Source organism: Condylura cristata, unplaced genomic scaffold, assembly GCF_000260355.1.
Source record: "Condylura cristata isolate star-nosed mole 26May11 unplaced genomic scaffold, ConCri1.0 scaffold00009, whole genome shotgun sequence".
Taxonomy (NCBI): Eukaryota; Metazoa; Chordata; class Mammalia; order Eulipotyphla; family Talpidae; genus Condylura; species Condylura cristata.
The window spans coordinates 44,463,759-44,488,238 of NW_004567110.1; the positions used below are offsets into that span (position 1 = coordinate 44,463,759).

A 24,480-nucleotide genomic window follows, 5' to 3' on the forward strand; every position below is an offset into this window, starting at 1 on the left:
AAAGTCTGCCATGCCATGTGGGTCACCTCCCTGACTGGGGATCAAACTCCTACTGAAGGGGCCATGGTTAGCTGTATAGTGCTGTGCTTTAACCCACTGTGCCACCAGGGAGGGCCCCAGGAAGATTTCTTAAAGAAAACAATCAATTTCAACATTATGAACAATTCCTAGAGGATTACTTGTAACTTTTCTCCTACTACCTGCATAATATTTGCAAAGCTTGAAAACATCCAACTGACCAATAACAACAAACAAAACCTTTACAGAGTGCATGCAATTTGCCAGGTATTCTGCAAAGCCACACAATGTGCATGAAGCCACGGGATCCTCAGCATCATGCTTGAAAAAGGACAGTGACCTCAAGCTGATGACAGCACGAGGCTTGAGACCTGAGAAGTGATGCTCTGTGCATGAAGGCCCTCTGTAGCCTGATTGGCAAGGAAGAGGCTCCAGAAGCATCCTTATGCCCCCACAGCCCTCTAATAATTCAGAGTAGAAAGTCAAGAGATATGAGCCTCGAAAAGGTGCAGAGGAACTTTTGGTCTTTATTCTCTAACAGCCTCAAACAAGGGCACTGGATGGTGGTTTTGACTAGTAGAGAGCAAAGGATAGGATATGCTCCATGATCCTGAACTTTCTGTCTAAGGTTGTGCCTTTTTCAGAAGATAGTAGGTACAGCTGTATCACTTGCTCAGTGAATCAAGATCATACAACATATCATGGTTTTCCTGAGAGCAGGTCCTGTTCCTATATAGTGGCTTATCATCAGTACATGGACCTTGATATAAGAGTCTCAATCTTGGGTAATTTAAAAAAAAATGGTTTTCACTTCCTGTAAATTATTGTTGCTACTTATAACTAAGGAATCTGTGTAAATGCTAAAGAATATAATTACATAAACGTTAAGGTAGCTATATAAATATAAATGCATAGTTTTATTTATTTATAACTAAGGGCAGAGAAATAATGCATCCTCTGCATTAGCCTTAGGGAGCTGAAGTAAAAGGCTCTTGTTTACTTTAAAATTTTTATGAATATTACACATTGGTTTTAACATTATACAAGCTTCAGGTGTGTGTAAACTGGTGTAGCTACTATGAAAAACTGCTATAAAGATTCCTCAAAAAATTAAGGATAGGAATACCATATGACCCAGTAATTCTAGATATTTATCCAAAGACTTAAAAAACACTAATTAAAATGTTACATGTATCCCTATGTTCACTGTAGCATTATTTTTAATAACAACATTTGGATACAACCAAAGTGTCCATCAATGAATGAGTTGGATAAAGGAAAGAGGTCTGTCAGCCTGAGCCTCACTCCAAGTACCAGAGCCAAGTAAGGTGTGGAGCATTTTCTTGACTTTGGATTTGCCAGCTTTTATGAAGTCACCCCTGTTTATATACTCCTGAATTTGTTCTCTAAAAAACCCTACACTTGACTATTTATCTTCTGCAATTGATTTTTTTCTTAAATAACCCTCTTTAGATATCCCTTTTAAAAAAGGTATCTGAAATTGTGCCTAGTTTTATTTTTTTCTTCTATTTATTTTTTAGACAGAACTAAAACAAGGTTAATTAATTATAAGGATTGTCAGAGACAAATCTACCACTACTAGAATTCTAAAACTGGTTTATATTTTTAAAAAGGGGGCTGTTGGTTTATGTTTTATATTTTTCCTGAGAAAATTTAGTTTTTCTATTTCTGTTAACTTCAGAGACCTAAATTTTGAGAGTGATTTTTCTCCATAATTAAAAAAAAAAAAAAGAGCAGTTAGGACCATACACCCATAAGCCCCAGCTTTACAATGAAAGACACAAAATGTAAATATTCCAGGTGCTATTTTCTTGAATACTTAACATACTCATTCATCCTATGTAGCATTACCATTTGTTGTGATTCAGCGTTATGATAAGAGACTCCAGCTTTATTTTTGCCCCAAGCCAAAGTCTATTTTTAACAGAGGAGTCAGGGTAAGCCTGTTAAACTGTGAAACAGCTCACGTCCACCCAGAACTCGCCCTTGGCTCTCATTATTTCCCACACAAAAGCCTAGTGAGAAGGGACAAGGCTCTTCAGGACATAACTGCCATTTCTGTCTAAGATCAAATGTTCTAAAAGTTTCTCCCAGGTGTATGGCACTGTAGGTGTACTTGCAGTACACTGGGACATCTTGACATTGACACTGCTCACTTTTGGGGCTAGATCATTTTTGTCATTGGGGGCTGCCCTGTGTCTACAGAATGCTTAGCTGCACCCCTGGCCTCCATCCACCAGATGGCAGCAGCTTCCCTTTCCTCAAAGATGAACACCAAAACTTTCTCTTGCCTTGCTAAATATTCCTCAAAGGACAAAATCACCTCCAGTTGAGAACCAGTGTTGCCCAACATGATTCTAGTCGTGCCTGGAACTAGACATTTAGACATTTACAGAGCTCCTTCACTTCTTCAAAAGTTTGTTGAAAAGTTATCTTTTCAGTGAAGCCTTTTCTGGAAAGACTATTTAAAACTGAATCATCACCCCACCAGTAGTCCAGAACCATGTTTTTTGATTTATTTTCCTCTACCAAGGGATAAATTTTTAGTATGTTCTATTCTATTTTTATTTATTTATTTAATAAGCTCTATTTTATTTTACCCCACTTACTATGTTCGATTCTCAATTGTAACCCCTATGGGCTTCCCACCACCAATTCACCCATCTTCCTGTTTGCTTTAACACTAAAGCCTTCTTTAACTCTGTTGCCTTCTTCCATCAATTATATGGGGGTATTTGTGTCATGAATATTTATATGTTAAATTACCCAGTTTCCTTTCTATTTTCCTATGAATACTTTCCTTTTGCTTCCACACCCCATCTACCTAGTTTACTTCTAGATTGACTATCTTTTCATCTAGTCTCTCTGTCAACTTTTCTACAATCTGTTTGGTCACTTATTTATCACATTAATTTATATTTTTCTATATAATGCATTAAATAATTCAGAGTAAACAAGACCTGGTTATTCATATTCTTAAAGAAGATGATGTTTTAAAAGATAATATCAATTTTAAAAGCTGATATTTTTATTTGAGAGAAGCTTATTACTTATTATTCATCTAAAAGTACATGTCAGGAAACAAATCTTGTACAAAATAACTTAAGTTCAGAAAAGGTGGCTCTGCATGGAAAACTAGTAATTAAAACTGTTTAATTTCTATGAGTAATAATGTTTTTCTAACCAGTCTGGTGTCATTACAGAATTTATTTCAAATAGGAGATTTTGAAATTCAGCATGGAAAATTTTATGAATGTGATGAAGTTTACTTTGAATCCAATTCTTGCTGATCCAAATAATTATTTGCAATCAAACATATTACTGTTAATGTATCATAATGACAGGAATTTAGAAGGTTAATGATCTGTGTTCAATTTCACACTCTATTAATAGATACTCGATAATAAACATGAGGCAGTGAGCACAACCGGAAAGTAAAAGTGATAGTCTGATCACTTTCCTTTCTCAGTCAAAGGCATTGTTTGTGAAAAAGACAAAGCTATTTTTAGCTGCACAACTTCCAGGCAGTTATATTAATTTTGGTGATTACTATGATGGCAACCATCAGGAGATCAGCAATGAACACAAAGGCCAGACTGTAATCAAACATTGGAACAGCCAGTTCATTTTTATTTTTATTATTTCTATTAATAGGCTCCATTTCCCAAAAATAGACTATTGAAACATTAAATTTTAATTTATATTCCAGGCTTCTTTTATCTGAACTATCATTTTAATGAAAATTTAGAAAAATCAATAAACATTAATCTAATTAACAGCTTTTAAAGGTTTGGTTTGAAAATGAAATGAAAATAGTTTATTACCTACATGTAGATGTTATCTTTTACAGGCTAATAAAATTACTCAAAATGCAAAGTATTCATGGAAAAAAATTCTGTTGGTGTTAGTTCAGAATGGACTATTTTGAGTAATGATGATAATAATGTAGTCCTAACACATAGTATATTCTAGGAATTCTTGTGTACCGACAATTCAGTTTACTAACCCATTTGATCTTCACAAAACTGAATTCAGCAACAGCATCCTCTCCAACTATGCCATTGAGAATATGAGGTTCAGGAAGGTCCCTAACCTGCCTGAGACAAAAATCAGCCTTCAGTCCAAATGAGAAGCCTCTGTCCCCCATCACTGTGTTACCTGAACTCCCTAACAGCTTCCTGCCAGCAACTGGCATATTGGTGTCAGTTGACCTTCTGTCATCCATTATAACAGGCATGCTCAGGTGGGCACACAAGCTGGGCAGTTCAAGGCCCTCCTTGTTCATTTCAACTTGATTCCTTGTCTGACAGTTTGTCTAATGCCCTATGCATGAATTAGGCATCTTAATCCCATGGTTAGCCTTTATTTATGCTTTTTCCCTCTCTACCAAATGTTTTTCTGTTCTTCCTACTTGTCTCCCTCTCTTTCACACAGCTTTCCCTATCTGTTAAAATTCACATAACTATATCCTTTCTCTGAAATTATAAATGCCAAACCAAATGAAAGTTTATTCAAATTTATGGTTGTAAAAGGAGAGTTTTCTGGTCATTTTATACCTATCAATTTTGTCTCCCATAAAATTTTATTACACAAACAGTGATGTAAACCAATAGTACCTCTATAAAGTAATTTACAGTTTAAAATGTCAAGAAAATGAAAAAAAAAGTAATTTTATCAAAGATGACTTTCCTCTGGTCAGTGCACAAAGTAAAGGTAGAACTAAAACATATTTTAGACAGCTTCCTTTTGTAGTAGAATAGAAAGATTAAAATATAAGACAATACTACTAGATGCTCAAAAACAAATATAATAATGCCAAAGCCTTCTAAGGTTTAACAAATGAAAACATTATTACTCTTAGCAGCTATCTGATTTGAATTCTTAGAAGGCTTCCAGTTTCTTATATACAAAATAGCTCTTGAAATGACAATTTTATGAATTATTCAATTGAAACAAGGCAAAATGTCTTCATAAGTAACTGAAAATTGTAAAAGCATCTCTAAACCTCTTTCTGAAAAACCAAATTAGAAAATCCCATGAGTACAATGTGAAACATCAGAACAAAATTTGTACACATTTGATGACCAAGTGGTACAATGATAGCAAGAACTGTTGAGAATAAAAGGAATACCTAATTTCTACTTTTTAAAAAATTCAAACTAGGAATTTCCAGGAAAAAAATTTGGGTCATAATACAGTCAGTTCCCCTAAGTTGATAACATTATGATTTACTGAGTTTGTGCAGTAAATATTTAAATATTCTTGATCTTATGTTTTGGCATTATGTCATTAAGAATTCAGTTTTTCATATTTTGTTCATATCCCCCACAAAGGACTCCATGTTGGACATCTGTCTCCATTCAAGTCCTGTGTTTATCTGCAGTTGTAACTTTCCTGACTATTGGAATAACCTCCATTGCACCCAAGGTCCTCTAAAGGGTGGGTGAAGGGAAAGGAGGGTAAAGATAAACAAAGATCTATCCATTGAACTAACAAAATACAGGAAACTTAAGTGAGCAGAATATGGTGGTTACCTGAGGAGTAAGGGGAGAGGCAAAGACAAAAAGGGGAGAAGTGAACAATTGGGTGGTGGTGAAGGGAAGCAGAACTTCAGTAGAGGGTGCAGGGAGCAGCATGACACACACACACACACACACACATATGAGAGAGAGAGGTATGAAGCTGTATTCTGGATCTCATTTAGTACAATAAACCAATGTTAAATCAATTGTTTTTTTAAAAAAATGTTCTGCCTATCCTCTAGAAGTCATGGAAGTGTTGCCCATCATTTGGGGCCAAATCTAGACCTTCTCCCTCTATGCATACATGTTTTACCTATGAAGAGTTTCCAGAACCTGAAGTTTAGTTCAAATGAGCAATCACAGCAAAGCCAAGCATCTGAAAGATTGCCTTTCAGCAGCACTTGATGCCTTTCTTTGCATAAGCTCCGTGGAATACATAGCAGCCTACACGCTATTCTAGATGGAGAATTTATACAATGTAAAAATGAAAAACCCACATATATGGTTCTCAGCTTATTTCAATTAATATAAAACCATTTACAATGGATAAGACATTCAGCTTGTTAAATTGCAGAAAACAAGCCTAGCATTGCTCAGGTTTAATTACTGGGATTAATTATTCAACCTCTGTTATATTATTTAATCTTCACAGAAAAAGAGAAATATTGTGAAACATTTGGTCTTACTGTTATTTTTGTCCTTGTTGCCATTTGGTGGCAGGTTCTGAGTATTTGGTGCATGCCAGGAACTGAGCTATGTGTCAGGAATTGAAGATGAAAAGACAAGGTTTGGTCCTCCCCCACCCCCCACCCCACGTGTGACATCCTAACTGAGGAGATGATTATAGCACAGATAGAATCTCTAGATTATAATCATGGGGGAAAAAAAGAAGTGGGGAAAAATAGGAGGAAGACTCAGGAGGATATCACATAAAAGCAACAGATGAGCTGAGATAAAGACAAACAAGGACAGAAAGCATTCCAAGTCAGGGCAACTGTGGTGGCCACAGGGTCAGGAGAGTGCTGGTGTGCAGAGGTGGGGCTGCAGGAAATACACAAGGTGGTACTGTGTGAATGGGAATGGGAAAGAGCAATGTCCTCTTTGGAAGAATAAACCATGTGAGACTCTGGCTTGTTGAATACAGTGAGCAGGTGGGTCAGACCAGTGCTCTGCTCCAGAAGTGTGTCCAGGATGGTTTGGAATAACTGGAGATTGTATATAAGGAGCAAGTAGCAAAGTTTGTGGTTGAATAGGAATGTGGTGATAATATGAAATGCAATGACAAGGAGTTAGAACTAGACTGCAGGCCATGTGGTGTCCTTGAGGTTTGGACTCAAAAATCTGATGGGAGATACTCTTTCAAAAGGAAATTCTGTGGGCTATGTGGAGAACAGATTCAAGGTGGGGTTGGGGGAAGTGAAATGAGAAAGTCTATTGAGTGACTTAAGAGCTCTCATTTAACTATAAGATAATAATAATAATTATTGTCCTTTCTGATAGGAAGCAGGTACAGTGTAAAGGTGATTCTCAGTCATAAAAAAAAAGTCTTCAGTGAATATTGTAGAGTGACAGGAATAAAATACAGACTATGAGAAGGAAATGGAAAATGCATCTGGACAGGAAGAAAAACTGTGGGAAAGCCAGGTTTCAGTTTGACTGGGTACAAATCTCAATAATCTTGGGACCTCCTGGTGGCACAACGGGTTACAGCACAGCGTTGCAAATCTACCAGCAGCAACTCCCACTTCTCGCAAGTTTCATCGCTGGCCAGGAAGTGAACCACATGGTGCTGTGGACCTGTTTTGCCCGCTGACCCCCCTCAGCTGTTTATTTCAGTCAATCTGCCTGTTCTGTTCCCCATTCTGTCTCTGGTGAGTCCTCTCACCCCTGCACCTTTGGCCTGGACCCCTGTTATGTATACATACATAAATAAATATTTAAAATAAAAAACAAATCCCAATATTCTTTTTTTTTAAAAGATTTATTTATTTATTCATATGGAACTGGAGTACAGGCCAGAGATGTGGAGGGTGAGAGGATTCACCAGAGACAGAGAGAGGAGCAGAACAGGCAGATCGACGAAGTACACTGCTGAGGGGAGCAGCGGGCGGGTCAGGAGAGGTCTGCCGCGCCATGTAGTCACCTCCGGGACAGGCGGGAATCGAACTCATGTGGAAGTGGCTTTAGCTTCTCAGTGCTGTGCTTTAACCCGCTGCGCCACCAGGGAGGGCCCCAATATTCTTAACAAGACAAGCAACATGAATGTGGTATTTCTGAGCTTTGGCTCTGTATAAGGGGATTAATGATGTCTTCTCATGGGGCTGTTATAAAGTAGCACTAGCCAAACAAATTAAGGTCCATGGACCACAATCAGCCTGCTGTCAAGCTTTATTGGAAGTCATTATACCCATTTGTTTACATTTGTCAGGGTCTGCCTGCAGTGCAAGGACAGAGACCATATGGCCTCCAGACTGAGAATGCTTACTGTCTGGCCCTATACAGAAAAAGTTCTTTGACTGCTCCTTTAAGGGCTGGTATTAAGAACTTCTAAGCTCAATACATGGTACACACAATGCTCAGTATAAAAATTTTCCCAACTACTCTTTGAGAAAGATCAGATAAGTAATTGAAGAGACAAGAAAATGTGAGGTTCATTTCATGATTCTCTGGACTGCAGGCAACAAGGCTCTTTTTGAATAACAAGACCAGCAAGCAGTATTGCAAGAATTCTGATGATATCAGGAATTTAGAGCGATAGTTCACAAAGGACTCTGAGAACAGAAGTTTATATAGCCTTGTGGAGAGCATCTGGTACTGTATCAGGTATCAATTAACCAGTTTCTCCCCCTAGAGTGAAATTTCTGCTAAAAACAGAATGCTCTGGTGATAGTGACAACTATTATGAGAGAGTGAGAAGAAAAACCAGCATAATTTGCACAGACAGGGTGGGTGAAAAACTAGGTTCTCTCAAGCAGAGAGGAAAGAACTATTAGGATAATAATTTTCAAGTGCTGAAGAGAAACAAAGCCTGTCTACTCTCCGACGCTGAAGCTTTAGTATAAAGAAAAACAAATGCCTAGTTTATAATTTAAAGACAAAATGAAGTCCTTTTTTTTTTAGGTTTATTTACCTTCTCTAATTTGTATTCTTTTACTATATTCAATTTTACTGATATTTATGTGATATCACCTCATGAAAAGATTTAGAACCAAACCAAAAAATAAATAAATGTGAAATCTAACTGGACTCAAAGAAAAATTTAATGGAAACATCATTAATCCTTCCATGAAGTTAACCTCCCGGATAAGGAGGGCTCTTAAGGGGTCCAGAGGGCTGTGTGATGAAAGGCGGTGGAACAAGTTTCCTCTGTATTCCTGTGCAAGGGCTGAAGGGACTGAAAAGCAATGTGTAGAGAAGAAGAGCAGGGGGAGGTGACACTCCTTGGAAAGAGAGGGGATAAGAGCTTGAAGGACATAATAAAGACATGTTTTTCTTTTGGGCTGAGCTGCAATGATAAATGAGCATTTGTGTATTTTCAAAGTATCCACTGGCAGAAATGAGGGAGTTGCCTTGGGCACCTTTCCTGCATTAAAAGCACATCATAAGGCTACCCAGTACAATCCATCAGAATGTCAGATCACCATCAGAGATCTGTCATCTAATTTTCAGAGGCAATTTTAGAAGTTTGCATCAAAGTGCGCAAGGTAGAAAAATTCACCAAAACTTTGGCATATGCCCGGTAATAACAGACAGGTAAACACAGAGACCCTAGGACCTAATGTTTTTTCAATTGTAATAAAACTTTCGTTCTTTAAGCTCATAAATGTACCTAACATATTGTTAAAATATGCCTATTAAAACAGCTTGCTCCCCTTTAAGCTACCTTATGAATAATCTATATACAAAAATTTGGAAAAAAAAGTGTGTGATTAGCACTTTGTAAATACTCCATACAATTTAAAATATTTACAATAGGCTATGAGCTGGAGTTTGAAAAATAAAGACCATTGCTTCAAGCTGATTTTTGCTTTGAATTTTAATATTCCTCATAATGCAATTACTTTACTTATATAATACAATAATTTTCACACCTGCAGGAAAATCTTTTCATTTAAAAAATATAATAAAATATGCTAGCATTTTTACATAACAAATGTGTAATGTTAAATTCATGTTACCCTAGATTCTAGCCTATTTTATATTTTCTTTCATTGTATTTGTAGTTCACTCCACATGTAGTACTGCAAATTATCACCTTAAGCAAGACTGACTAGTAAAGTTTTTCTGACTCTAATCCAAAAGTTCCACTGAAATGGAACAAGTTGCTCACCTTAAAGATACTATAGAGGGCTTCTTGCTAGTTTCCCAAAGTGAAAGTTTCCATTGTATACATGAAATACATCCAATTCACAACATCACACATATGTTGCTGTATTTTACAGACAGTGGCACTGATTTATTTTTCATGCTACCAAATTCTCATTAAAACTATGCGCTTCAAACACTAATGTACAAGTTAGACTGTTCTATACAAATTGCTGTCAAAGACAGACAGCTTTAAGATATGAAGTGAAATCTGACTCTTTGAGGTTAACAGAGGGCAAGGAAGTTAGGGGTGATAAGAAATAAAGGGGAAGGAGGGCCTGATGGACTACGACAGAGGGTTATGGGTACCTTGGTGGTAGGTGTGGTGTGGTAACATACATATGAAGAGGAGTGAATCTATACCATTAAATCAGGTACAGTTTGTAAACCAACGTTACCTCAAAAAAATGTTTTTGTAAATCGAATTTGAGGAACATGTTTGTTTAAGGATTTAATATGGATGACTAGGTCAATACTTGTACTGGAGTATCCAAATTTGCTCTCTAGCTTTTATCTTATTTGAGATAAAGCAATGATCAGAAGGTTGGGAGTTCTTCCACTCACGTGCAAATATCCTGAGGTTTGCTGCCCTGAAGGGTGCTCCAACCAAGCGAACCCACTTGGAGCCTCACCAGGATTCCTTAGCTGCCCTTGGCACTGCTATGGTGTAGGCTTGAGATGCTATTTAAAGCAGCATTCAACACTTGTGGTTGTTTTAGGAGTGACTCAACGAGACATAAGTAAAAGTGTGAAATCGGGGAGGCAATGACCTCTAGCATCTTGAAAAAAGTCAAGTACTTCTTCCCACAGTTCTTGGACCACTAAAGCACTTGCCTTTTGCCATGGATTTCATGACAGATTAGGTTTTCACAAAAAATATCCTATTTCAAATGGGTTGTCTTATTGAGATAACAATGCTGTCATCTAAATTACCATAATGGGTTGGAATGCATTACATGTTTGTTCATGTGGGTTCTTATGATACAATATGTTTTAATGAAAAGGTGGCACTGTGCATGAATCTCTCTCCCTTTCACACACCACACATGAACAGCAGGATCCTTACTAAGATACAGAACTCTTTCACTTGAAAGAATTAAAAGCATTAGAATAAAAGATTTATTTTATGCATTAGCTAAGGATTTAACTTACACATAGATGTATACATAGCCAAAAATAATTTAGGTACAAAATCTGATATAGTTTTACTGTTAGCTTTTAGTGCCTCCTGGAAAAGTTTAAGAGACAAGAGAGCAAACGACTTCTTCCACTTCTCCATTCTCTGTTTCTGTGCCAGTCACTACATTTCTCTGTTCCCAGCTGGCTCTTGTCTAGGTACATTATTCTAGATTGGTTATGTCTGTAAGGCTGACAGAAACTGCAGAGAGGTCTGATAATACCTACAAAGTTATCATCAACTACAGTCCAGGAGCTACAGGGGAAGAGTAAGGAGAGGGAAGGACTGGATGTTGCAGTAGCTACATAATGCAGCCTGCTGTCTGTGTCCACATGCTATGTGGAAAATGTGGGCTGCCTTGCCCAGGCACCCCTTTATTTTTCTCTATTCTACTGTAGAGGTAGCATGGATTTTAATGACACCAGGCTATTGGTGGGCAAGAACTGCTTTAAAGATCTTAACTATGTAAAAACCTTCTATCACCCTTAAAATATCTAAATAAGATATTCATCTTTGTTTAAACTCTTAAATTGAGATAATATTGTTTCACATCACTGTATATTTAGAGGATATTCTTAGTGAGGGATGTGTGCAGAAAGTTCACAAGTCTCTACTCTGTGATGTAATCTCCTTTATGAATGAGTGAGAGTGGGAGAAAAAAAAATGGGCAAGGCTAAAAGTGTTGGGAGGTCAGTGATACTCACTTACCCAAGTCACTAGCTAACTCTTAGACACCAAGCTCAGCTTATACAGAATTCAGATGTGTGCCTCAGTACATTGCAGATTATTAAGTGTCATAGAACTCTAGGTAATTCTCCAGGAGAGTAAAACTCCTAATGGCAAATCAGTCCCCAACCAAAATAAGCTATGGTAATCTGTGGTTACTTAATGAATTATACATTAGCAACTGGAGATCTTTCCTATGTGACTCTGCTTTGATCAAAAGGGAATTTATATTCCAGAAATTCTTTTAGAACTAAGTATTATTTTTAAAATATCCTTCTATATCAGAACAGTTGAATCACATGGATATAGAGTCAAGGTATGTGTACAATACTATGAATGATTTTCACACTGAGTAAGTTAACTGTGTTCTCCAACACCAGGCAGGTAAATTTTTCCAATCACAGATACATATTATTTATGAATTTCACTCTTTTAAATTATGAGATTGTCTTTTTCAATTAAAATTACTGAAAACAATTTGCAGAAAATGAAGCATTCTCTGGTGTTACCAGCTAAAAAAAATTCTAGCTTTATTTTTTATTATTACTTTATTTGAATGGATGACATGTACTTCTAATGGGCTAGTGAGAACCTGTTTTTTATGGAACAAGGTGGGAGTGTAGAAAAATAAAAAGCTTTCTTTTGTGAATATTCAATTTGGTCAGTATTTACTATTCAATAAATTTACCATTTTATGTATAATATTTGATATTTAATAAAATTGGCTATTTTTACATTAACAGATTCTTTGGGAAGAGATTATTCCATTTCATGCTATATGCCAAATATTTCTGTAAAATATAAAAGTGACTAGCAAAATGAAATAAAGAACAGTGGCATTCAAAATGCATCTTCTGCCCAGTTTCAGTGCAAGATGTACGTACCATCTCTTAACACTAGTTGATAGCCATAAAAATGACCAGGGTAATATCTAATATGCTGGGGAAAAGTAACATGAATTAATGTGAATGAGGTAACTACTAGCCATCTCCTTGAGCAATCAAAGCATTACATGAATGAATGTTCATGAACTTATTAAACGAAATTTTCAGAGCAAAATTCCACTTGACAACATAAGTAATTAAAAGCAAAACATATGGGAAAGCTACTCAAGATCAAGGCACACACACATAAGAATTTTCTTATGAATTCTTATCATATGGAAAGTATTTGTTTCTCTTTAAAAAAAAATGGGAGAAAGTCTCAGATACGGACATTTAGTTTAAAGTATTCTTTAAGCTCTTTTAGTCTTCCAAAGTGGAGAGTATTAAATATTGTGACCATTCCTTCATAATACTTATGTTTACCTAAAATAGTTCATCATTCACATTAGAAACTCTCACTTGAAATAAGGAAAACAAATCTGTTAATAACTAAAGCAGTGTACATAGATTTTCAAAACCAGAATATTTAAATACTGCCAAAGTGCTGTTTTATAACATTAAATAATGTACAAAGAACTCCTCAGTATTTTTTTTCCACTTTAAAAATGATAATTACTTATTGACATTTAAAAACCAAGCTTGAAGGGAATTTTAATATTAATGGAAACCAATGATTTTTCCAAAAAAGATGGAAAAAAATGTAATCAAAAAGCAAAGAGGAAATAAAAAGTACAAGATTCTTGGATACTATTTTTTCTATTTTCAAGAATATTTGTATGTAAGGTGATCATATAGTGCATTGTCCAAATTGGGATGCCTGCTAAGTGTGAAAGCTGATGCTATTAGTATTTAGTCTCAGACAAAGCCATTAAGCAGGTTAATCTCAGTAAAACCAGGACCTATAGCAGCCTAGGTAATAGGATGTGGAATGTGAGCTTTTTATCAATTTCTGCTTCTTTCTGTGCCCTTCTCTCCTGATCAAGTAAAACCAAGCAGGCAGAGTGGTGCATTTTGCAGGGCTGTCTTTCAGGGAAGTCAGAGAAGCACAGCTCTAAAGACAGGACCACACAGGCAAGTGATGGGACACCTGAGGAATTTTAAACAAATACAATGTTGTTTTCTATCTGATCTGCTTTATTTTTTATGCCTAATTTCTTCCAGGATTTCAACCTGTTTGTCTGCAAGGATTATATATTTAGAAAGGAAAAACTGTATCTCCAAATTAATTTTGCACAGTCTGACCAAATTCCTTAATGTTCCCTGTGGCGAACACCTCTGGACCTTGGTGTCACATTATCGGAAAACACAAACCACTTTATCTATGCAGCTAGGCCTAGAAAGACAGGGATAGAGGGGAAAACAGTAAATAGTCAGGCCCAAACAGCATGACTTGCACGTTAATTAAGTCCCTGATAATCCCAGGTAAGAACTGGAGTATTGCACAGTCCACAGAAGTACCTGACTGGTAGATTTATTTCTTTGTGTGCCCACATTATTATCAGTTCATTGGGAGTGAGGGAGGAGGGGGCATTCATTACGGTGTTAATGCTTATTGTGTATTATTATTGTTTATCACTAAGAAAATCATCAGAAATCTAAATCAAGGGATTTCTTTATAGGCTGAATTGTTCACTTGAGTATATGTATAGGTAAGCACAACATATAAAAGTTCTGTTCTTGAATTAAAAGAAAATCATTTGTGGCTCTGATCCAACACTTCTTTTTAATTCAAAGATAAGAGTAACTGATCCATATACTATACATGGAATGAGAAGGTTTTGAATTTTTTTGTCTTTGGTGAGTATGCAGTTTTTTTCCTTTAGATTTATTTTCTTTTCACTATATCTGTGACTTTAAAAAAACCCCACACTTTAATGGGTTAGTGGAGTAGGCATGGTCCTTAAGAAGTTAGCACCAATAGGGCAACCAAAGAGCAGTGTCTCCTGGGAGACTTGGAGCTTGGGCTTCTGGCTTTCTAGAGAACTGGAGCTCCAGGGGCTGGATCCTATGCATCCGCCACCACTAGCTCCTCTCTCAACCCAACGACAACTACGGTTTCTCCACTCTTCCAGGCTTGTTGTAGGTGCTGCATAAGCCAAGCAAAGGGCAATGGCCGTGGGGATGTTCAGGTGCCAGAAGACATGATCATCCCCTTCCCTCTAGTTTGTGAATTTTCAATGGGGGTAGAGTTGCTGCCATGGAGAGAAAAGCAGTTCTTGAGGGAAGATGTGAGCAAAATCTTAGGTATACAATTACATATAGCGCCCTAAACTCCACCCTCCTTCATAGAATTTTGGCTTTAATGTTTAGTTTCTCTCTTTAGGGGATATTTAAATTTAACTCTTTGACTAAACTTTTCTCCTTAGAAGGTCATTCATGGGAAAAAAATTGAGATAATTATTTAATTAATTCTCCTCCCTTTCCTTAATATAGAACCATTTCTTGAAGAAGAGAGAGAAGGAGAAATGAAGAGGAAGAGAGAAGTGAACAAAAATCTAACAGGAATAAGGAGAACTCCTTAGGTTAAAAATAAATAAATAAATGTGGTAGCTGTGACTATGTGAGGAATCTGGGGAGAGGGAAGTACACAATGAACAGTGCACCCCGACTGCCCACTAGATGTTCGACCCTGCCTGATAAGGCTATCAGTGGCACTTACTAGCTCAGAGAGGTAGAAATACTTTCCGTAGGTTTTGCTTTATGCTGTTCTTCTCAAATCAGGGATGTGTATGATTTATCAATAGTGTCCTGTCCGGCCCTTGAGACTGGCCCATGGACACACTCTCCTCTACACCATGCCCATGTATGCCCTGGTGGAGGCTTGCTTTGGGGGGCTGGCTACTCCTACCTGGGTTTGCCTGCAGAGGCTTTGACTTCCATTGTTCTTCACCATCTCAAATACCCAGAGTGACGGCATACACAGCACTAAGTCTAATGTCTTTCAGATGCCAGATAGGCTGTGCTAGTTCCTGGTTGTTGTTTCATCCCAAAGGCTGATACTATTGCCTGTTGGAGGCCCCATCTCCTTTAAATACTTTCAAACACCTCCTAGATTGACACTGTATATGCAGTATTTAAAGGAGGAAAACTACTGCAGTTCCTTTGGAAAGAGCCCAAAGAAAAGAAAAATGTTTCCATCTAGAGGTAAACTAAACTACCTTGGGTGGGAAGAAATATAGGATTAAGTCTAATTCAAATTCACTCGCACCCAAGAAACTGGCAAGGAGTTAAACCTATCTCTTCTGCTTGTACATTCCTATGAAAGTCATACCAGAACCAGCAATGCCATGTCTAGGAACCCAAAAATTCACCCCAACCCTGGGCTCATCTGGCTAGACCTCACATTCACACATAGGTTCAACTTGAAGCTTACACATCAAGTCCACATGAGGGTGCAGGTACAGTCAAGAAGATACACTGACAAGCCCATCATATGGGTAAAGATTTGTGTCCCATGAGAAAATCATACCACACCACAGAAAGCTACAAAATAACTATTTCTATTAATATTGTAATTATTTTGTAAATAAATACAATTATATTCCATAAGAACATATAAAAATGTTGATTTGTTAAAACATGGACATTCCATGTTTCACTCTGAAACTCTGTCTTGGCATTTTTCCCCATTATTAAAATGCCAGAAAGTTCAATAAACAGAAGTGTCACCAAGAAGTATATGTTATAAGAGCCTGACTGTTATTGTCTGGATTATAGCCAAAGACAAAAGATTACAGAGCTGTGGCCTTGTAATAATTTTGTATATCATAGTGGATGCAAATAACATAGACTAAAGAATTATTGCTTATTCACAAATGAGTATTTACTCCAGGTTAATGAATACAAAAAGTATTATAGATAACTTATAAAATACCGGAAAATCAAAAAAGAAATAGAAACATATTTTCAAGCATATGAAATCTCTGTGTAAGTTAAGATGTCTTAAATTGTGGAGAGGAGTGTCTTGGATGTGTTATAATGTGTGTGGCACACACAGCACATTCTGTATATGTTCAACTGAATTACCAAACCGAATAAGCAATAACTGAAAAGGCAAGGTAAACATTCTTCTCCAGACATCTTACTCCTAAGCAAGTTAGGAAAAGCACATAGATTCTTAGCATTCCTATACAAGAGCATCACAGTATAAGAGGGATTCTGAGGTATCTATAACACAAACAGCAATTGAAGAAAGTTTTGATATAGAGGTATACAATGGCATTGTATATCTGTCCACATTATCTTTTTAAAGATCAAGATCTAACTACTTTTTCTAAACTTTTGAGATTAAATGACTATCTTATCTGAGAAATTAGTTTATTGGACTTTATTCCAATATTACTAGAAATTCTTTAAAAAATGTCAAGATTTAAATTTTTTTCATATAGCAGCCCTTAAATTTAGATATATGTAAATAATGTTATGAACATGCAGACCACAGTAGCCTTTGGAGGTTTTTTTGTTTACTTAGCAGCTTATTTTTATAAAGTCAGCTAACTCCTTCTAGAATACTTAGTGGAAGAATAATTTATTTCTTAGCTGCCAAGAGACTTGAAAGAGTTCATTCCATACAAAATACTCCTTTAAATCCAGAATCTATCTCATACATTTTCAAAATTCACTCAATGTTTTTAGTTACTCAAATATATAACTAAACACAACATTAAAAAGAGAATTAACCTTTCTCAACCTACATCCACAAATATATCACATCTATTTCTTTCTTCCATGCTAAACAAAAGAAAGCAAATCATCCTAACTATGAACAAGTCTAGTCAAGAACTTCCATTTACCCAAAACATGCATTTTTTTCATTATGCACACAGAAACAACTTTTATTTCATTTAGTTCCTCATTTGGTCAGAAGGCAAATGTCTTTAGAAGTCAACAAGACACAAAATTAAATATATCAAAGAGTATTATAAGCAGTTTAAGATCATCTGCATTCAGCAGATTATTTACATTACTCATATTTTGTAGATTATCAGACAGAATCTTAATTTCCAATCAACAGGCATATAAGATCTATTCCCATAATCTTTACTGGTTATAAGAAAGCACTGAAAACACTATAAAACACCAAAAGAACTTGTATGAAACACCCTTTTTCTATTTCATATTCCAATTTATAGAATGTGTAAAACATATACTTGCATAGCTAAGGATGCTTCTTAACTTTTTACTCATAGTTCATATTGTAATAGTGTACTTAGCATATGGGTTGAAAATTGGATTGAGATAACCCTCAAAGCTCTAACTAAAATATGTTAAACAGAATAAGTTTAATTAAATACTAGAATTAGAAGCAAAATATTTTATTCTGAGATTTAGCTAAGTAAGGCACAATGGAAACACATGACTTTAGCTTTCTTTTAAGCAAAAACTTTTATGAACTCTGAGTCACAATAACACCTCAGTTATGGGGGGGGGGGGGCAGACATCCAAAAAGCATCACTGTCAGAGGGAACCTCACAAGGTGTGAGGTTCACTTTGACACATCCTTTACTTTGAAACATCCCTTGAACCAACACAGTCCTTTTCTCCTCATGGGCTCCCCACCACCACATACCCACCAGCTACATGGTACCACACATTCCTGCCTTTCTTTGAACTTCCTAAGAACCTGCTTATCGGATTCTGCTCCACTACAACAACAGCACCTTGACTTAATTCGGGATGAAAGCCAGGCCTCAGCCTCCTGCAAGATTTCACATCGAATGGATGTATTTCCAGAATTTCCAAGTCATCAGCACCACAAAGCACCAGGAAAAACCTATCTATGAAAGAGTACTGCCATCTTATGACATGACACAGGAAGAGTCATTCTGTTTAACCTATTCAAATTTTGGAAAGAATTTTTCACTTTATAACCACATTTTGTGCTCTTTCCCAAACATCCTAAGCATAGACAGTGATGCTCTCTGGAAGGTAGATGTTAATCTTTTCTGACCACAAACTGGAAAGCAAGACTATGAATTTCATACCTTTGCAGCCACCGACGAGTTGGGTTTCTCCAGCAAGTCCCACAGTTTCTTCCTTTTCTCAGGACAACAGGTGTTATCGAACTCTTCTCCCTCCCGCTCTCTCATAGTCTCTGCCTCTCGCCTCAGTTCTTCATTCATTTGCTCTTTCTTTTGATGGTATCTGGCCTGGCAGCAGGACTCTAAGTAGATCTCATCAATCCCCCAGTAATCAAGCTCTTGGCCAAAAGAGAGGGCACACATTTCTTCCATCATGTGGAGTTTCCCTGTCCGGTAGAAATTTAAAATGGACGTAAAGGCTCCTGGATGTCGATCAAAGAAATACTCGTTCTCGTTCAGATTGTAGTCATCGCACACCTCCAGGAGGCTCTCGTGTGTGTTGCAGTCCCGAAGCTTCCCCAGCCTTGTCCTGGGCAGCCTGTCCAACGTTCTCCACAGTACTTCGTGGTTGAGGCCCCCCACATTGATTTTAACTCTCCTGGAGCATGTTTTGCTCCTAATAATGTCCACAGGTTCAGGTGGAAGAGAAAGTGTGGACCGGGAAGTCTTCCTGTTTAAGGCTGGGGGAGCCTTTTCTGCCATTTTGAACTGGACAGAGCCCCAGAGCCAGGGTCCTCAAAAGAAAGAGCCGAGCAAGTCAGCTGAAGCAGTGCCCTTCTGACACAGGCATTTCCACAGACAAAACTGGAAGAAAAAGCGAAAACAACTATTTGATGACTTGCATTTTGATCTCAAAGCTTTTCCTGTTCTAATGCCAACATTTGTTGTTCATACACACCCAGGAGGTATAATATTAATTACTATGTATTTATGGAGATGTACATATTTGCTTTAAGCTAAAAGAGGAGAAAGATAACACAGGATATTACTACACAAAAGAGAATGTGTACTCAGATCTTTCTTCAGCTATAGAGTAAAATGTACATGTGCTGATCAATTATTTCTAGATAAATCATGGCTACCTTAAACCAAATTGACCATTTATCACTAAGCTGCCCAACTACTTTATGTCTCTTGCCCATCTCAGATTTATGGTCCTCCACACCCCCACACCCAGCCACTAAGCTAAAACTCTTGAGAAATCCAATTTATCCACCCACATCCACATAAGCACCAAGTCTTACCAAAGGTATCTCCCAAATACTGCTTAAGCCCTCAGCCATCATCACTCAATCCCTGAATCAGGAAACTGGTTGAACTACTGAGTATTTCTTGCTCACATTTGTGTAACAGCTTCTTAAATTAACTCTTGAATTCTGTTTTTTCTATTTGAAAACCATTCCCATACAGCTTCTAGAGTGATCTGTAGGATGCAAATTTGATCCTGCCATGCTTTAAGCTGTATGAAGGCACATGATTACTGGTAATATAAAATGCAGTTCGCCGTACTGGGTCTGACCTATCTCTCCACCCTCAACTCTCATCTCTTCATCGCTATATCCTAATAATCCCAGATCCTACACACATCATTCTATCTTAAGCTCCTGGCCTTTATTCATGCTATTTTTTCATTTCCTTTTGCCTGACTGCCACTTTATCTTTAAGAATCAGTTCAGACTTCCCTTCCCCTAGAAACCTTTTCACATTTTTCTTCTTCTAGGAAGAAAACTTCTGTGAATGTTTCCTCTACCTCATTATACCACTGCAGTGCTATCTTTCCCACAGGATGCTGGAAGCCCTTGTAAACAAAAGAGTATCTTCTGTTTTTATAACCTTATCAATGAATATAATTACTTACATATTAAAGAGTTCAATAAATGTCAAATAAACAATTCCTTGTTTTTTACAAAGAAGACCAAAGAAATATATTTGGCACTCAAAAATGCATAAATGGAGTTATCTGAATCACTTCCCTGAAATTCATCAATATTTGCATTTTATATGTATATGTTTGTGTCTATATAATACTCAACACAATATGTATATGTGTTTGTATTCTTTTACTTCACAGCTCTTTTCTGTTGTGTACTAATTCTTTAAGATATTAATGTTCTAGGGTTCTGTCTTGTTGATCTATTATTCTGATTTGCAGCAGCAAGCATCCTAGTTGATCTTCCTTTATAATGTTGTACAGGACCATGGAGCGTCAAGCAATTCATTCAAAACACTAGTTTTTATGTAAAATACCATGTTTCACATAGTCAGTGACTTATACCAAAGGGAAAAGCTTTTAGATTTAAGAGGTCTTTCTAATTAGAACTCTCTTTCAAGATGCATACCAATTTCTGCATGCCTCCAGATTCTCTGCTCCTATAAGTTAGATTTATTTCTCCTCCTGGAAGCCAACTATTCTCTCAAATGTAAATAAGTCAAGTTAAGGGAGGAAAATGTAGATTAACTATATAAGATGTACTTCAAACATGGCTAGTAAATACACTTGAGTAGGGAATTTTTCAATACATTCTTACAGAGCTATTTTAAGCAAAAACATCCACTTTCATCTCAGATGACAAAAATAAAGAGCATTTACAATGACTGGGGGAGTAACTTAAATTCTCTAAGCCTCAATTTCTTAATGTCCAAAATGAGGGAATGGTATCTATTTCAAAGGCAGTGGTATGATTAGATGAGATGGTTTATGCGAAGTACTCACTACAGGGAGGTATAGTTGAATAAAATAAGAGTCATATAGTAAAGTTCTTTATATTTGATTGCCAATCACTGAAAGAAAATCAAGATTAAAAACTATGCTAGTGTTTAGCAAATAAATGTTAGCATTTAGATCTTTCCTAAAGTATATGTTCTGTCTTTCAAGTTGATTATAAACCTACAGAGCCAAGAATTATGAGTCCCACCTTTTATTTCTGAAGAATGTACCTACATATAATAGGCACTTCATGGCATGTACCTTTGATGTCATTCATGCCCACGTTCAGATTTTGTATAACATGCCCATGTTCACTTTTTATATAATAAAAAATTGAGCAGCAGTATTAGAGGTGGGCAGAACAACTGAAAATATTAAAGATGGTACAATTCCAGATATGAATTTCCTTTCTCCACTAGGTCCAACATTCAACAATCCTTATACATTATATGCACAGTTCACATGAATAATAAGCAGTATGAATAACCTATTTGGAATTTGGCTACAAATAAACAGACATTGAATTTCTTTGAAATATCACTTTCTATACTCATATGAAAAAGAAAAATGTTTTTGAATTGATTGTATTGAATATGAGGTTTTACAGAAAGAGTGGGAGCAGATCCCCACATAGTACAAATTTCTCATGCTTGTGGCCAAGGAATTTGTGTCACTTGCTTTCTTGTAAAGGTTATTACTAAAAGCAAATGCTATGTCATAATCATCAATTGGCCACTATTTGTCTTAAATAATTTCACACTTATAATTTAAAGTGAATTCTTTTTTGTAAAATGTATGTCTGTAGTTGAGAGAGGTCTTCAGATTTACATTTCAAAACACCTCTACTGATCAAGAATTTCAGTGCTAATTACAAATCCCACAATAAAAGAGACTGAAACTCAATGCCCTTTCCTCAAAACATAGGTAAAGAAATAGGATGAGAGATAGCCTGTTGGTATGATTTTTTTAAGACCTAAAGATGACCTGCTTTGATTATTATTGTTGTTGTTTTTTTTTTTTAAATTCTCCACTGGCAAATGTTCTGCTTATCACCTGATAAAGAGATTCAGAGGCATAACTTCTTGAGCAGTTGAAGAACAATGACTAGGGTTCAGAAAGTGAGTCAAGTTTTCAGAATACTAGAAGGAATAAGTGATCACATTTGTCAGCCTATAAGTCAAGAAAATTAGTGCAGTTATCAGTCCTGACCAACAGGATCTTTGAAACTCATTGAGCCTTTTGTCTACCTGTCACCTTTCTCTCTCTTCCTCTGTGCTTTTTCTCTCTAGTTCCCCACAAACCACCAATGTTCCTCTTTTCTTTCCCTCTTCCTATCCCGTACCCTAGCTCTTTCTGTCCTGATAGTCTTCACCAACTGCAAAACCAGCCTATATATTTTCAAACTTTTACACACTTCAATCAAGTTTTCTATATCCTATCTTAATCTGAAAACCTCCTGAATTAAAATATTATGTCTCTCTCAGAAGAAGAAAAAAGGAAAAGAAAAAATCTAATCTGAGTTTATTGTATTGGTGGTTATTTGAGGTCATAAAAGGGGCTTTGCTCTAAGCTTGGGACCAAAGGCCCGGCTGTGCAGTTTTCTGCACCTCTTCTATGGCTGGACTTCATTTCTTCAGCCATGAAACAATGTCATTTTCACATCTACAATTATTCTTTTCTATGATGCTTAGTGAACTATTTCTTCCCATATGATAATGTAGTTTTTACCACTCTCCACCTCCAATCACCTTAAATTCTTCTTTTAGATAGAAATAAACTTATTATATTAATAGTCAATGAAATAATTTTTCCATGTCAGGTTTCTTAAGAGGAGTGTTTTTCATATTTCAAGAACCCTTTAATATTTACCAGGGTTTGAAATAGTTTATCTTCAGTACATCATAAATGTTTCATTTATTTTATTTATTGTTTAGCTGATTTTCTATATTTTAATGCTTAACTTATACTCTGTACTCTTTCCTGCCCTATTAGTTTTACTTGTAACAATGAATCTGCCTATTCCCTCTGGGTTAGGTACAGTCTCTTGCCATTCTAGAGAGCTTACAAAATTTACATTTTTAATTTTAGTAATTGAAGAGGATATGACGCTATGCTTTTTCAGACACAGTTTTAAAGTGAAACTATGTATCATAATAATTTTACTCCATAAGAATTAATGTCAAACCATTGATTATATATATGTGCAAGTAATTATTCAATGTTTAAACTGTGTAGGTATTATGCAACTGTGTGGAGTTTATATAAACAGTTACCAAAAAAAAAAAAAAGGGACAAATTCTCAGTGAATATTTTCTTTTAGATATTTGCTGATTTATTTCATTTTATTTGATCGATTGAAACTCAAGTTTGTAACAATCAGTCAACCAGTACAAATGTACTAAACATCCCTTCATTAGTCTGTTAGAGAAAAAAGCGACTCTTTAAACAATAAACAACAACAAACATTCTCATTCTGCACAGCTGCACCATGCTCCTACCAACAGTGTGGAATTATGTTGCCATCAGCTCAGGCCCAAACCTGACAAAACACAACTTTCTGATCATGGCATCATAATTACAGCTTGAGACTCCATGTTTGGGGAAGCAGGCAGGGGGGGTGGTGGTGAATTTTTTTAACTGTAGTCTCAAAAATACTACCATTATGTCATATACTTGACACTTCCTTAGTACAGCAAGGGAAGGTAAGTCCCAGTGTGATCCTGTGAAGATGAAAAGCAAATCTTTCTAAAGATCTAAGTGATGTTTAACATTTCCTTTCTGTGTTGCTAGTTACACACTGAGCAGGCATTTGCAAACAAGGCAGTTCTGAGACCATCAAATCTAAATCATTCTATGTATAGCTCTAAAGCATTTTCTTAACGTTTCATGTATGGTATTAAGCAGTAAATGCATCCTTTTTTTGTACTAGCTATTTCTTTTTCAGAGAGACAAAAAGATTATTTGCACTATGTATGTGGAGAAAAAGACCTATAACTATTGAAAATATAATCTATTATATATATATGTAATTTCAATATTTTGTTGAAATTTAAAAAAACACCTCCAGAATTGCTAATTTAAAATAAAACCAACATAACAAGTTAAAAGAAATCTAATGTATTTGACATAAACATATGATCCTGCTATAGAAGATAGGTAGATAGATAGATGTAGTTTTAAAATAAGGATTTTGAAACTT

General features: G+C 36.2%; 1 protein-coding gene across 2 annotated transcripts in view; it reads right to left on the minus strand.

The window, feature by feature from the left end:
* KCNB2 (potassium channel, voltage gated Shab related subfamily B, member 2) overlaps positions 1 to 24,480 on the minus strand; it is a 354,089-nt gene that overhangs the window by 309,996 nt on the left and 19,613 nt on the right. For both annotated transcript variants that reach the window (XM_004679802.2, XM_012723032.1), the window contains exon 2: positions 18,698 to 19,378. In XM_004679802.2, the coding sequence (XP_004679859.1) occupies positions 18,698 to 19,276 (579 nt within the window). In that variant the 5' untranslated portion in view covers positions 19,277 to 19,378. The remainder of the gene's footprint in view (positions 1 to 18,697; positions 19,379 to 24,480) is intronic.